The sequence below is a fragment of the Rhododendron vialii genome, chromosome 11a (genome assembly GCF_030253575.1).
Source record: "Rhododendron vialii isolate Sample 1 chromosome 11a, ASM3025357v1".
NCBI lineage: Eukaryota > Viridiplantae > Streptophyta > Magnoliopsida > Ericales > Ericaceae > Rhododendron > Rhododendron vialii.
In genome coordinates, this window is record NC_080567.1 from 38985729 (window position 1) to 39001605 (window position 15877).

The 15877-nt window shown below is 38.0% G+C and overlaps 2 protein-coding genes across 6 annotated transcripts; both read right to left on the minus strand.

The window, feature by feature from the left end:
• Positions 1-2991: 2991 nt before the first annotated feature.
• LOC131307329 (protein HIGH CHLOROPHYLL FLUORESCENCE PHENOTYPE 244, chloroplastic) lies at positions 2992-6899 on the minus strand. Its single transcript, XM_058333784.1, has 8 exons — positions 6591-6899; positions 6195-6433; positions 4851-4949; positions 4453-4647; positions 4249-4341; positions 4071-4166; positions 3634-3774; positions 2992-3320 (listed from the first exon to the last, which is right to left on the minus strand). The coding sequence occupies exons 1-8, from the start codon at positions 6715-6717 to the stop codon at positions 3144-3146; spliced, it is 1167 nt and encodes a 388-aa protein (XP_058189767.1). The 5' UTR covers positions 6718-6899; the 3' UTR covers positions 2992-3143.
• A 790-nt stretch (positions 6900-7689) lies between these two features.
• On the minus strand, positions 7690-12218 carry LOC131307328 (O-fucosyltransferase 6-like). Of its 5 annotated transcripts, none has more exons than XM_058333780.1 (10): positions 11827-12218; positions 11675-11734; positions 11467-11557; positions 11088-11164; positions 10740-10828; positions 10458-10641; positions 9530-9711; positions 9080-9182; positions 8663-8994; positions 7690-8541 (listed from the first exon to the last, which is right to left on the minus strand). In XM_058333780.1, the coding sequence occupies exons 1-10, from the start codon at positions 12007-12009 to the stop codon at positions 8070-8072; spliced, it is 1773 nt and encodes a 590-aa protein (XP_058189763.1). In that variant the 5' UTR covers positions 12010-12218; the 3' UTR covers positions 7690-8069. The 5 variants fall into 5 exon arrangements, with proteins under 5 accessions (XP_058189763.1, XP_058189766.1, XP_058189765.1 ...); XM_058333783.1 differs by having other exon boundaries at positions 11088-11161; positions 11479-11557; positions 11824-12189; XM_058333782.1 differs by having other exon boundaries at positions 11479-11557; positions 11824-12189.
• Between the last annotated feature and the right edge of the window lie 3659 nt (positions 12219-15877).

The following is a 15877-nucleotide window of genomic DNA, read 5'->3' on the forward strand; positions in this document are numbered from 1 at the left end:
AAAGGAAGGGGCATCAATGAGAATATCCAAAGCTGTCCTATTTGCCAATCTTTATAGCCCAAAAGTTGTAAAATTCTATGTGCAAACCCGCGGGGTAAGGATCTTTCTTTGCTTTAAATCATACTCCACTAGAGTCCCCTTTTATGGGAATATGAGAAAGTTATATATAGTGGAGAGCACAGTGATAATGCTGGGGACGGGCGGCTCTTGGAAGCCTATATGCAGCTTGTGCTTCTGACTTGTAGGTACGTAGGACTACAAACGAGCCGAGTTGAGTTTTGTAGGGTTCGAATTCGGTTTGGTCGAGCCTCAAACTCGAACTCAATTTCGGCTCGATTACTAAGCATTCCGACCCAAGCCTATGCTTGCAAGCTACTTGGCTTGTTTGCAGCCTTAGTGTTAGGATAGGTCCCTCAGGCCTCGACCATTAGATAAATTATGAGAGAATTTTTAGGAGGTCCACTATAACATGTTTCTAACTTCACTAGTCCACTTATAAAGTTCTTAACCCCTCTAGTCTACTAATAATTCTAATGACAAAAATCACGTAACCACCACCACCACGACGCCAACATATAACGTTATATGTGTGATAAAAATTTCTCTTTTCTTTTTTTTCCCAACCACCACCATGACCACAACACCAACATATAATGTTATATATGTGACAAAAATATCCATTTTTTTTATTCTTATTTTGAGTCATTCCCTTCTTAAATCCGTCACCCCTTAACATATAACGTTATATTAATCTACTTTTAGAAGTTGTGCTTATGATTTGAGTATTTTATATGCAAAAGTCATGTATATCCACACCACTCGTATCTGTACTTGTTCTTCTGAAAGCACAGAGTATGTTTTGGTAGTGTTGCCTTTTGCCATTTTTGTATTCCACTATACGTAATTTGAAATGAAGAAGTATTTGGTTGTTTAGGGGTTACAAGTTTCGTATAACGCAATGTGAATTACAGTAATGTGTGTAGCTGTTTTTCATGTCTCGTTACGGGTACCTCTCCTGGGAATTATTTAAAAGAGAAGTTGTCGTAGTGTTAATGAAAAGAAAGTACGTAGATCATAAGTGATAGTTAGGGTATTGTTGCATGTTCCAGCACCGCAGTGGAATGTTGGGCTCTCCGGGATGGTTTACAACTTGCTTTGGATCGTAATTTACAGGAAATTTACGTGGAAATGGACTCTATGATTTTGGTTGAGTAACATTTTATCTGATTGTAGGGTGTTGCTAGACCGAATTAAAGCGAAGATTTATCATGTTTACCGAGAGGCCAACCGATCGAAGTGCAGATACTATTGCCAAAGCTAGTAACAGTAGTAGTGATAATACGTAGTTTTTATGTAATTCAATCAACTCCAAACTGTATTAATAGGACTATGTTCTAATTTAATTTTTTCCCCGGTCATCTATGCCGGTTTAACCAAAATAAAAGAAAAAGAAGGTTGCATGTGAGAGGTATAGAATTAAAAATATGTTGACAGTACGATGTCATATTGTCATTACTCCACAACATATTATCGAGGATGAAAACTTTAGCCAAAAAAGATAAATATATTAGTGTTTTATGTGATAGTACTAATCATATGGTTGACTCATAGATATTGGTGATGCCTAAATACAATATTTAAAGGTTGGCTCTAGGGTGAGCATGGTCCAGATTGATTTAGTTTGATAGTAAACCAAGAATTAAACCAATACCTACGGATTTTGAATTTAGAAAATCAAACTAACCCACAAAAGATATAGAACCAAACCAATCCAAACCATTAAAATACAGTTTGGTTTCGATTTTAAACTACGGTTTGCTTTGAAAAGCCATCATCTTCAAAAATATTTAAAGTACTTAAAATTACGAAGATAAATGAAAAGAAAACTTATGGAAAATTTAAGAATTTAGAAATTTAGAGAAATTTAGGATTTGGGCCGTAGAAGTTGACTGATCTGGTAATCCCACGTGTTTTTTTGCGTATAATGAATTAATATTCATAGGAAATTAGGAATGGATTTGATATATTGAAGTATTTTAGTCTAAATTAACTTAGGCAAAGAAGGAAAACTAAATATTGCTGTTGATTTAATAGAATCAATAAATTAGGAAAGTAATTGACAAAGGGCTCTCATATTTATTTGGTGAATCATAATTAAATTATATATATATATATATATATATATATATATAACTATAAATATATTGTATGATACGGTTCGGATCGGTTTGAAACCATAACCGTGTATATGGGTCCACAACCAAACCATGTAATGAGATTTCTAATTGTTTTTAAACCATAACCAAACCACACTACTAAAAAATTGAAGCAAACCTTTCGGTTTGGATTGATTTGGACTACATTCATGATTTGAAGGATTTTTTGCTCACCCCTAATTGGCTCATACTTCTCGGTTGGATTTGAATTCCATTTCACATATATTTGTTCAAATAATTGCATATCAGATCTTCACCAATTATGAGGACCTTTCGACCTTTTTCTTTTGTCAGTCAAGTCATCCCCCTGCTTTCATATTTTAAACTGTCTCGGACCTATGTTGAAAGAAAAAATAGCAATGCTACAGACACATATGTGAATACAAATCCGGATACAATGTGCTCAAAATCATCCAATATATGGGGGCACCAACATGATACACTGGGACACCCATCCAACGGTTCGGATATTGATATGTCCGAATTTGTGTCCAAAGTATATTTTCCAAGAGGAAAAATGTGCCCAAACAATTGATAGACAATCAACCAGTTGGCATCCTCCTCCTCCTCCTCCTCTTTTTTGAGGAGTTTTGTATGAATATAATGGGGCTGGGCCCACACGACGCACAATTTTAGTACCAAGGATGATAATGGGCCGAATTTGATTCCCAAGAGCCCATGATTTGTGTGAGAAGTCCAGATACTCCGGATCTACAGACTTTCCCTCCTTCTCGATCCATCGCTAATGTTGTTTTTCTCGCACATATGAACAATATACCAAAGGGAAGCAAATTTCTTAATGAATGAATGGGCATATTCCTCTCTTTTTCTTTTTTGCAAAGGGGAGTGATACAAACATAGTAGCACTATCAAACAAGTCAATGCGTACACTACAACTTCATGCACCTTGGCGGAGAGGTATATTCTTCAGAAGTAAATGTCAGCCTGCTTCGATTGTGCTTTCATGTCCTTCAGTTTCTTCAATATGTTTGTGAAGTAATCCTGCAAATATTTCTCCAGTGTCACGACATCTTTTGCATCTACACCAAGGAGACCGTATGTCTCACTCATAGGGACCGAGAAAACGGTATCACTTGAAAGCACCTGACAAATGCCAACACAAAATTATACCAGAGCGTTTGCTGAATGATGATGTAAGCAAAAAATGGTGGAAACGACTTGGCCCCAAATGTCTAGAACTAGTTTGGCTGCATACTTGAACAGGTACTCAAATCCTATATCCATTCATGGTAAAATGGGCTACTAATTTGATCTGAACGGAGAAATTTGAAGCTGGAGGAAATTCTTGTCAAAAGTTGTTAGAGCACGTCGAACAGTGGATTCTAGAAGTTTCGTCCACAGAAAATAATACCAAGAGGTCCAATATTTCTGGGAAAGAGAACAAAAAGAATTTTACCTCTGAAAATGCCAATCTGTCAGCGACATCACTCGTCCACTCAAACAATCGAGTAACTTGACGAGTTACTCTCAAAACTGAGACGGGCACTGTAGTAACGTTTGCATCCTGTCCTGCTAGCCTTTCGCACAGAGTTATCACCTAAAACGAACAAGACCCATAAATAGAAAGAAAAGATACGGTTCTTCCAGTTAGGGTAGTTGTAGGAGCAAAATTTGCTCTATGACTAAGACTATGTGATGCTGTCACATTACCGATACTTGTGGCAAAAGAACTGGAAGCATTAGAATTGAAGCTTGAGAAGGATTTGAAGGGATGGAAGATTTGAAGGCTTCAAGCGATCAAGTGATCAATATGAAAGCCCAGATGAGATGAGAGGCATAAAGACTATAGTAGGAAGAAGTAATGGATCCTACAAAGTTTATCATTTTCTTTACCTCTTGAGTAGTCCATGCACGAGGACCAGCAAACGTGAGAAGCTTCCCATTCACTTTTTCATTTCGCAAAGCTATAAATGTCAATCGAGCTACATCCTGGAAGAGACTGGAAAGAAGGTTAGACAACATTTCCCCTCAGAAAAGGTAATGAGGTTTCAGGAATTTTATTTGTATTTACCTGAGTGTCCATGTAAGCTATTCGCGTAGGAGCATCAGTTCCCCATACAGATTTCTCTTCTAAGATAGGAACTGCATACTGCCCAATTAGACCCTGGGACAATAGGCAACAGTATCCACAATAACAGGAACAAATGCTAACAAAAATGTTCCAGCAACATGATCACAGAAAGAATATTCAACTTCGGATTTGGGGGACAGTTACCTGCATGAAGCCACATAACCGGATAATGATGTGGTTTAGGCCCAAGTCCTTAATAAACTTCTCAGTGCAGTACTTGATTTCCATCAATGGAACTTCAGGATGCTTATCACAGTTGTGGATGGAAAAGAATACAAACTTTTGTATTCCCATTGCTTTTGCACATTGTATTAGAGCAACTTTTCCTTCCCAATCTACCTAAATTGAATAAGTGGATAAGTGAAATACCATCAAAAGAAAGATTTAAATGTTTATCTGAGTACACCAATGAAACTATAGATACAAGATGGATGATACATGAATGGCATAAAGTAATAAACAATTGTGAGTATTATTGCAAGGTGATCAATAACATCCCGAATATCAATTAATCGAAAACTGGACGGGAGAGAGATATTTACAGTTTTAATGGGTTCTTCTGGACGCCCAGTAGCACAGTCAATGACTGTATGAACGCCAACCAGTGTTGCCGGGATAGTTTCTGGTTTGCTTAGGTCTGCCTGCATAAAAGGAATTTTCATTGAGGAGTTGACGGATGTGTGTTACTCCCTCCGTCCCAAAATGATTGTCCGGTCCGCAAAACGGAGTGATAAAAATAATGCAATTTTTTCACAAATTAAAAATACTCATTGATATCTAGTAAGTTAAAAAACTTTTGATTTTTCTTGCAAAAATTGTATTATTTTTAACACCCCGTTTTGCGGACCGGACAAACATTTTGGGACGGAGGGAGTATATATTTATATGCACATTTTCATTCAAAGCTAACGAGCCAGATATTGCTAGAGATCAATTGGCAGTAATAAGATCTCTTGAATTGAGGGTCAAGACTCGAGCCTAACTAATAGACAACTCCGTTGATTTTGGGATTTTAGATTTGGATTTGTAGGTAATGAGTGTAGAGAAAAATATAGTAATGATTGGAAATATGGATAATGATTGGATAGAGATAGAGAGAAAAATGAGAGTAATAATTGACGAGAAATCGGATAATGATTAGAATCCAAAATCCCAAACCCAAAAACGATTGTCAAGCCAAAATTGTACCTACCAAAGAGTCCTGGGAAATTGGATTGAAGGCACATTAGGCATAAAATGGTACAACAATTCTGATGATATAGTTGAGATTTAAATTCTACCAATGCTGCGAACGTAACGATGAATGGAATCAAAAGCATCCAGCCAAATTCAGAACTCCAACATACGCCTTGCTGGGTGTGTGATTCAGGTTAGACGTTATGAAACCCTCTTTGGGCATTCGGCCATTGTGGGGAATACGAAGTTGTTTATTTTTGTCCAAAAGAATCAAAACCAACTAGCCTAATTAGAATTCCAAGTGTTTTGCAGACAACAGATTCATATAAATTGAAGAAGTTAAGCTAATGAAGTCCACGACAGGAACAGAAAAAAACCCCCAGAAAAATCAGCTACTACAAAGACGAAAACTTGGAAGCGTGACTAAAAAAGGTTGCGCCAATTGTCACTTCCAAGAATAGACAAGCAGAGCAAATTTTGGCAAAGAAGTCCAAAGTGAAAGCAATTGTGCCAAAATGGTCCGAAGCACTTTTTTTTTTTTTGCGTAGTCTTGCCCAATTTTCACTATTGACCAATGACCACTTTGATTTACAAAATGTCTCTACTGTGCGTCTCCGGGGCTGCGTAATAAGCAATGGAAAGATGTAGAATTTCAAAGACAAGTTGTAATAAAATGGAAGGGAAGGGAGTAGTAGTAGAAGAAGTGATACGTTGACGACGGTGGCGCCCCAATCACGGAGGAAGTCGGCCGGGTAGGGTCTAGGGCGGACGAGACACCTGACGTCGTAGCCCTCGTCCAATGCCCTCCTCACTATCTGCCTTCCAAGTGTCCCCGTGGCCCCCACTACTAATATGCTCGTCCCCCTCACCGGCGTCCCCGGTGCTAGATTTGCTGCCGCCGCCGCTGCACATCTTATCAATGGTGGTTGCACATAACATCTTCTCCGCCCTGATAAAATATGACTGTTTAAGTAGGAGTAGTATTATAATTTAGCCAAACATTAAAAAGAATAGAAAAAAACTTGGTTGGGAAATTGGGGTTAACAGAGGAGGGGAGGGGGATAGGCAGCTAGTAGCAGGAGAAGGTGAAGGTGAAGGTGAAAAACCGAGGCGGATGGGGGATAAAGCGTGGCGGCAGGGGAGATGGGACGGCGTTTTGATTAGTAGTGGATGGGCATGGTAATCGACAGAGCCAGGGGTGGTCGCCAGCTGTGTTGGTAGTCTACACGCCATTGCTCTCTCTCTCTCTCCAAAATTCTCTCTCCTCTTCTAATGACGTGTGTGTCCGGGTATCAGTGTATAGACAGACTGGGTATGATTATACGGAAGAGGAAGACAAAAGAGGATCAAAAGAGATTTTTGAAGAAGAAGAAGGAGAGAGATGTAAATGGTGCCACGTCCTTCTCAGAAGAGGATCATATAGCGTACTATCATATCCAAACAAAGAGAAAGTCCTCCACCTCAGGACAGACAGACTTCCCTGCCCAATGCCTATCCTATCGCCTCCTTTTCCTTCCTTCCTTCCTTCCCTCTACATGAAAACTGGGCTGATGTATGCATAGGCCCATAAACCACATGACTCTTATCTCCCTTATTTGTTTTGGTCTTGAGCATTCCTTCACTTCACTTCTTGGATTAGATCATGGTACGCGTATTGCATCAGCGTGCGAACTTTTCTTCTTTGATTCGCAATCGTTTAAAACTTACAGAAAAGAAATGGAATTGTTGTTAGGATTCTAGCAATCAGCAGCACTAGGTACTATACCGATACGATAACACTTGGAATAAACATCAACAAATGGAAAATCTTACTATTAGTATCGTAGTAGTAGGCCTCATCCACGCAATTTTCATTTATGGTTAGATTTTGGATTGTGACAGCTCGTGTTATGTCCAACTCATTTTTGTTCATCTGCTATCAAGGCAGGCCCAAAAGAACTTTCTTCATAGTCCATCAAGAGACGTGCCTGGAGCTACAATTTGGCCCATGAGTAATTGGGCCGAATGATCCCAACTCGTAGGCTGTATCTTACTATTATAATCCATCCTTTTCTCCACTTTGTCTAACCCCCAGCTGCAAGCAGCAAGAGAAAGGTGAAGTCACTAGACTTGGCATCCTGGAACGAATGGACAGGTAAAATTTCGCCAAAGGAATTTTACAACAAAACGAATAACGCTCGAATTACTAACAGAAATAGCACAAACTAAAGGGAGAACAAATCACTTTATTAACCCCATTCCTGCCTTGGATTTTAGCAGTAAAAAAATATTTTAAACTGATGAATGTCTAATTTTATGTCTGTTAAAAAGACAAATCAGAAACACAAAAATCTATCTGTACACTATATACTATATCCCTCCCATAACATCTCCCCTTTGCGAATGTCCTAATGCCTCTTCATGTCCATCGCTCTCCAAAATGTGATTGCTGCAACTCCATCTCTTCACAAGGTGCCCCTCAACTATCTACAATTGTCATTTCTGCCTGAATACAGGCAAAGGTATCCCCTTAGAAACTTAATGTCATTGACGCAAGCAAAGAGCACAATGTGTTTGAAGAAAAAATCGAGCGGAAATCTGATCTGTCAGTCTGAAAACATTTCTTCCAGTTCTGGTTGCTCAGCTTTAACTAGACCCAGTCCCAGATCAGAATCCGTTCTGTTAGGCAACGTTTTCCCTTGAAGCCCATTTTCAGTCTCCGCATCGTCTGTATCAGACCAATCCTGTTCCTCCTCAGCAGATTGCTCATCACTCAATCCACCAGTATCACTCCTTGTATTATTTTCCATGACAAGTCCATGGCTGGTAGTGGCTTGAATTCGGTAACCTAAATCTCTCCTTGCCTTGGCATTGGAATTTTCACATATGCAGGATGCAGGATTTTCATGGAACTCACCCCTGCCTGGCTTTACCTCATTTGGCTCTCCCATGAATCCAATCTGATTAGTTCGAATTCTTGAGGCGAATTCTTCCCAAGTCATGTTATTTCGGGTCAAGAACAGTCGATAAAGCTTCTTAGCATTTGGACGGATTGTTGGTTTGTGCCCAAAGTATCTCCTGAGATTGAAGAACATGTTTGCATAGTCAGAGACCAGGCAAGTAAGTGTATTTAAACATTTCAAAATCAACTTTATATTGATACTTCTCACAAAAAGGATCGACATAAGCAATATCATACCTTCTTCCAGCTAATATTCTAGCCATGTTGCCATTATTGTTAGTGACAAAAACATCACTCTCATCACAAACAATGAAGTCAAGAGCAGCCATGCGAGATGAAAAAGATGAGAATGGAGCCAACTCTTCCTTGCTTGCAATAGTGTCTTTTGAGTGAAAGTTAGGAAAAAGAGCTTTCAGAGGCGCCAACGTCTCTTCACCTCTATATACATCACCAGATGCCACATAAATGTGGACATCCTTGCCAAAACCCAGTGCTCTCAGCATTAGACCAACTTCCTCGGGAGTCATTGGACATCTTCCTTGCCGTCTTTCCTTGTCAGGGTTCTTTTTCTGCATCATAAAATATACAGCTTAGACATGCTTTAATCTCTAGTTCAGGTTGCTTGAATATTTAACCGATTAAGTGGAACCTCACATGCAAAGTTTTCCACCTCTTCCGTATTGCTCCTAGTTCACTCCTTTCCTTTTCTCCACCACCATAATAGCACCCGGAGAATGCAAGCATATCAGGTTCAAACCTACCATCATACAGAGAACTTATTCACATCAACAGATATTTCGGAATCCCATTGACGAATGAAAAAGCATTGAGAGGACGCTAGTAGTGAAGCCTGCGACTCCTAGTTTTGCATAGGCCAGAGATCAGATGCTCAAATTAAAGAAAGTTTCCTAAAGCAAAGTCGTACACATGCACGTAAACTGGTCCGAAGGCCTTTACACATGCACTCACTGCACAGATTTTACACATGCACTCACTGCACAGATTGCATGTTCACGGATATTGTGATTCATAACTCTTCGTCAACAAACTACTCATCGTAAGCATGTCAACAAGAAGCAAAATTGAGGAAAAGCTGAATCTTACCTCAGGTGCAGTGCAATGAAACGCTTGCTTTTCATCCTCAACCTTTCAACCAATTTTTCACCCATTTCCTGAATAGTGTCAGTAAACTTGAGAGCATGGTAGTTAACCCTACATCTCAGCTTCTGTAGATCTGTGTCCAACCGATTTGCAAGCCTGTAATCAAACTTACCAAGCTGCACAGCCTGCATCATAGAAAGTAGGATGGCCTCGAAAGTGTCAATTTCGGAATACAAAAGAAATCAATAACTTTTTATAAACATTCCAAAAGGGCGATTCTTCCAAGCAAACAGTGGTCCTATATCATCATGTACTTGGGTAAAAAGCACCATCTTAACAAGCCAACAACCATTATGGCTGAGCAAGAATTAACCAAGTGCTTGTTGACTTATAAACATGGGGCTGAAAGAAAATCTGGAGGTGTTGACGCAAGAGTTCATCGGAATGAAGGTCCCCTCAGTTTAGACCTCCTAGGTTTTACCAAATGGAAATCACTCAAGCTCCGATAACTAAGCTATATGAACAGCTTTCCAAGGGATGAAATAAAAGTATTTCTTCCACACTGGATGGCTCATATAATTAGGCTGTCTAGTTAATTGACTGCATCTGCAGATGAATTGTTCAAATTATCTCTGCTTAGGAATTTTATTTTGAACAAGACATGGTTCGAAACTCCAATCCAGAATCAGATATTGGCTCGCTTGACCTTGATCGACCAAGAAAACCGGCCTCAATAGATCATGCAACACCAGAGAAACAGCAAAGTTGAAGGTCATGTTTGAAGATTTGACGGCAGTTTCACACTATTTCACTAATAGAATCATATATACCAGATGCTCCAAACAGTGAGCTTTGTTCAGTAGATACACACATCCAATGAACTTCCTAATTTGAGATGAAGCTGGAATGCTCTAAGGAAATGAACACTTACATGTTTTTTATTAAGAACAGGTAAGACTCGGGTTTCATAGCATCTTGGGTTGCATTTCCTTGGAACACGCATGCTATGTGGATTCATAACCTTCCCTCCCTTTGTCGGAAGCTGTTTAATGATTTTAACATCTTTTGAAAGATACGATATATACCAATCAACGTCAAAGATTTCAGAAAAGTTGCTGCACGAAAACCATAGAACATGTAAATGCACAAACCACATAAACTAGTGAAGTTCAGCAGTAGGATAAATCAACAAGTTAACAATTTAAATAACAACCTGTTATCCTTCCAGAAAGATTTTTGGTCTAGCTTTGGAACAACTAGAGTGGCATTGAGTATATACGCCGCGACAACCGCATCTGTTATCTGCAGCCACAACAGGCACAATTCTTCAAATTAACAACAATAATGATGTTATATGAGAAATCCAATGATTTTTGTGGCAGAAGTAAAGCTGTGGTGATGACCATAAACAAACAAGTTTTCCAATTTTCTAATATGCATTAGTTGAAAACAAGTGACCTAACATCATAAAAGAATAAATAACCTAAATATAAGAAATGCTTAAACTGAAAGGCACGTCAGTTGGGGGGGTGTCTAGATTTGTGAGGCTAAAGAAAGGTACCCCTGTTCGTTGTTGATTCAAGCCTCCACTGGTTGCAATCAACAAGTATCGATTAGGATTTGTTTTCGCTTCAGCTGCTGTGACATGAAACACAGTATAAATCAATCCAACATAAAATAACAGAAACTTAAATTAGACGTGATTCAAAAATCTTTTTTTAGTAGACAATTTAACAAGATGTGATTCGTAGAATTCTTGTTACAGCTCAAGGGAAAATGTATAGGAACAAGTCAACTCTCCGACATAACTCTATGTCAATAACACACAAAAGAAATAAACTTTTCGAAGAATCCCGGTTAAAATCTGAGAAAGTATTTGACCATAGCCAGCTCAAACTCCAATACACATTTCGGGCACAAAATCAGAGATGAAGACTCACTCAGAAAATTACTGCTGGAATTACTGCAACCATAGAAGAGTTTCGATTGCGTCGAACTCCATATGTCACGGGCTAAACTCCCTCCACTCGACTAAACATTAAAAAAAAATCTAAAAATCATAAGCTGAATCGAAACAGGGGACGATCCAAATGGACCAATCGAATCGTAACGAGCAGTTAAGAATGAAACGATAAGAAAAACCCTAACCGGTACAGTAGAGAGCGTTTCTCCCTCCACGTCAGATCGACCGTCGATGGGGTTATTGGACTGTACAGACAAAGGAAAGTGAGTCGTAGCCAATTCAATAAAAATCAAGAAAGAGAATTTTTTTTTTAAAAGAAAAGAGCTGAGAATACCACGTTATGGTGGTGGTTGGTGATCGGAGGAAAAAGAAATGAGATGACGGCGAAGAGAAAGAGGAGGCCACCGGAGACGGCGGAGACGAGGGGGAGGAGGTGGTGGTGGAGGCGGCGGCGGCGGCAAAAGAGCGTCCCGTGGACAACCATTAAGAGAACATTGGTATCTCGTTTCTTCTTCTTCATGGTATCTTTAGAGAGAGAGAGAGAGAGAGAGAGAGAAATGGAGGAGTGTTGTGGTGGTGGGGATGGCGTTTTAGAGAGAGAGAGAGATGTATGTAATGTAAATGAATATGAATATGGATTGCGAGAATCTCCAGCAGCGACGCCTCTTGTTGGGCAACGAGAGGCGACAGCGTTTTTTAACTAGGCATTTGGCTTTAATAATACGGCATTTGGGGGGCTTATTAATAGGAGATAGGAGTATTTATATTTATGTTATGGATGGGGTTCCTATCCTTCCTCCTCCCAGATAAAACAAACAAACAAACAAACAAAGAAATCCACTTCCCCTCCTCTCCTCCCGAATGTATCGCGCGTAAATCCTTTACTTGGATTGCCTTGCTTGCTTGCGTGTATACATTATTTTACCCCTTTCAAACAAACCCCCTTCTACATTCTTGACAATACAGTACAGCCTTACAATACCATGAATACTTTGACAATCCCTTAAATATAAATCAATCAATAATCTTCTCCCGTTTTGGTGACTTATATTTTTGATGTTCTCCAAAGATGACACTCATTTGACTTTCTGATGATATCTATAAAAAAATTATGATAAGTCTACAATGATGATAACTACAATAACTGAGGCAGATAAAATATTCAGATAAGATAGAGACAACGATACTGATGGAGAAATGAGTACTAGAGATATTCTATGATTAGCGTACAAGTAAAGAATAAGAGAGTGTTTGAGACAAGAATATTACAAAATCTGATGGAGAAACTAAACATGATAACTGAGTGAAGATTTGTACATGTAGATAGAGATAATATATACTTCCACGAGTTAGAAATAATCACATTATTTGGTTCAACTTTCATCTCATTTTATTTTTCTCTTTACACGTTTCTTAATACTTTTTTCTTTCTATCTCTCTCCACTCATTACATAACTTTTAGAAAGTCGAACCAAACAAGGTGACAATTATATATACTCCTATTAGCTAGATTATAATACTATTGGTAATTTAAATTTAAGAGAAGAACATAATGATGGGCATTTAGCTAGCAAGTGTATGGCACTAGTCTATTAAATTGTTGTGTTGCACTGCAAATTTCTTTTGGAGGAAGTAGATCCTCTCCGATCCCTTGATCATCCAGGCAGTATCGCGCGCAATTATTTGTTGGACCTATTTTGATGTCGTAACAATTCATTATTAATATTAATTCTAACTTAATATTATATGCATTGACGATTTATATATTCTTAATGAGACTTTAATTAATGAATCCGATAGAAGGCCGGCGCGCAATAAAAATCCAAGAATAAGGTGGAAACCATTTTGGGAGTTGGGTCCATATATACCTGCAGAGTGCCATATATATATGCACTAGCCTTGTCTTGATCTTTTTTATCCGTCCCTTCCCTTGTTTGGGATTGGAATTGGGATTGGGACAGAAGAGCCCTGTGATGTGATTGAACCAACTTACTCTCTCTCTCTCTCTCTCTCTCTCTCTCTCTCTCTCTCTCTCTCTCTCTCTCTGAGTAAAGTCGTAAAGGAGGTCGATGCATGGTGTGCTATGTTCCAAAACCATACTGTAAAAGAAGAAGAAAGGAGTAAAGTCGTGTTCTTGGGTCCCTCTAGGCTCTACATATGAACCCCCCTTTTCGGGGATTTGCCCATACCTAATGTGAAAATTTATTCAATATATTTGAAGAACCACTACATGATATCATCCTCCTTTTTTCACTACAAAATGGGGTGAAATCCAAGATAAGATGCATGGATTCCATTACCATTCATGGTAGAAAAAAAAACCTAAGACCCAACATGACGGTGTCTATAAACTCTCATATTGTAAATGAAGTTACGAGAGGAGCTTGAAAAGTTAGTCATGGATGTTGATTAGTAACTAACAAGAACATCTCTAACTCTTATATTCATATTTTTTTTTTATCTCTACTTTATGTTTTCAGAAAAATAAAATGGTTCAACACATCTTCTATGTTTTGTATTGAAATAAAAATAAAGTTTGATATTTTAAGTTTAAATATACCGTATGAGAAAAGACAAAGAATGATCCACGAAACTCATGTTTTGACATAAAAGGAGAGAAATAACTAAATTTGCAATGAAATTATGGAAAAAATACTATGAAATGATGACGGAAAATAGAGATATACAGATGTATGATTTGAGCGCACCTGAATATTCAATTTTCTCTTAACTTTACCAAACAACACCTAATCTTAAGTTAGTTTGTCAATGAATTGTGATGAAATGGGCGTTATCTGAGGGACACGAGGACCTTGTAGTATTGAATTTTTCTTCCATACCCCACAGTGGTATTGGGACATTGTAGTATTGAATTTTTCTTCCATGCCCCACAGTGGTATTGGGACATGGATGCCCCCATAAATATGAGACTTTAGATTGAAAAAATGGATAAATCTCAGTCATTAAATCAAAACTACTAACAAAAACACAATGATTTTATGATTTTTTTAGCAAAAAAATTACAATTTTAGTTACCACACAAACTGACTTTATATACGTACCATTTACTATAATCACAATAAACACAATGTATGGTCGCACTTATCACAAATTTATCACAAAGTATGATCACATTTACTATGAGTGGGATTGAACCAATTGTTGAGATTAAAAAAGACGAGAGGAAAAATGGGTATGAATGCCCCCAAACCGGACTGGGACATTATAGCTGGATCTGATAATGTAGGAGTGCACTACATGTATGTATGTGGTTTCCTAGTCGACCATCCCTAGAGTCAATCCTCCATAATCTCATAATTTAAAGTAGTAGTACTAAAGTAGTTTAATGACTTAAACATCAGTTAGTTGGGGAATCTAAGTAGTAGTACTAAAGTAGTTTAATGACTTAAACATCAGTTAGTTGGGGAATCTCGCACGACTTAATAGGTAGTAAAAACGTACGCACTTTCACTGTGTGATTTTGTGCCTTGCTTTTTTTGTCGTGTTTGGTTGGGACTTCACAGATTCTGCTATGGTCTTTTGCTTTGAGATATTACATGCAGTCTCTCCTAAGTAGTAGAGTACTTTTTTCCTGAAATTGGATCCATGTCCATATGAATCGTTTTAATCCGTGACTCTTTTTGTCTAATTTCATTGATAAAATTAATAATAATTAAGTATGGAAAGCAATGATATACTCATTCCGTTCTAATTTGTTTATTCATCATTCTATTATTATAACTGGATACAAAATTGTTTTTGTTTTCAGAAATTGTTATTTAATATAGTGAAATGAGATATATCAAATAAGATATAGACCGAACAAATTAAAAGATATAGGTAATTTAAAGTGGCACAAAACTCCCAAAATAACTAATCATGAATCGGGAAGGATGGAGTATAACAAAAATTAAGGGGAGTGATTTTAGCACTCTCTTTTTTACTAACTACACTCTCATTTTTTTTGTTAGCACGTCAAATTATCAAAATGTCTTTAAACTTTGTCTCATTTCTCTCCCCAGTGGTGACCTGTGTTTGAGTCCCACGGGAAATAGGTTTGGGGTTCAGGGCTATGAATAATTAACCTCTGAACCCCTCGTTAACTAACAAACTAACATTCCGCTAACCCCATTGGGTGACTTGAAAACATCAAAGTACATAAGATAACAGTTAACCATTTGACCTTGATAAGTTTTCATTTTTTTTTTTATTTGGGTGTTCGACATTTGTTGGGCTAGGTGTTTAATATTTTTTGGACTCGGTATTCGAACCAAGACAAAACAAAAAAAACTCCTAGCAATATGAATTTTCACATGTTGGGACTGTATTTTCATCCATTTATAGTTTAGTGCGCGCCAACCAACATTTGGAGAAACTTTTTGTAAAAA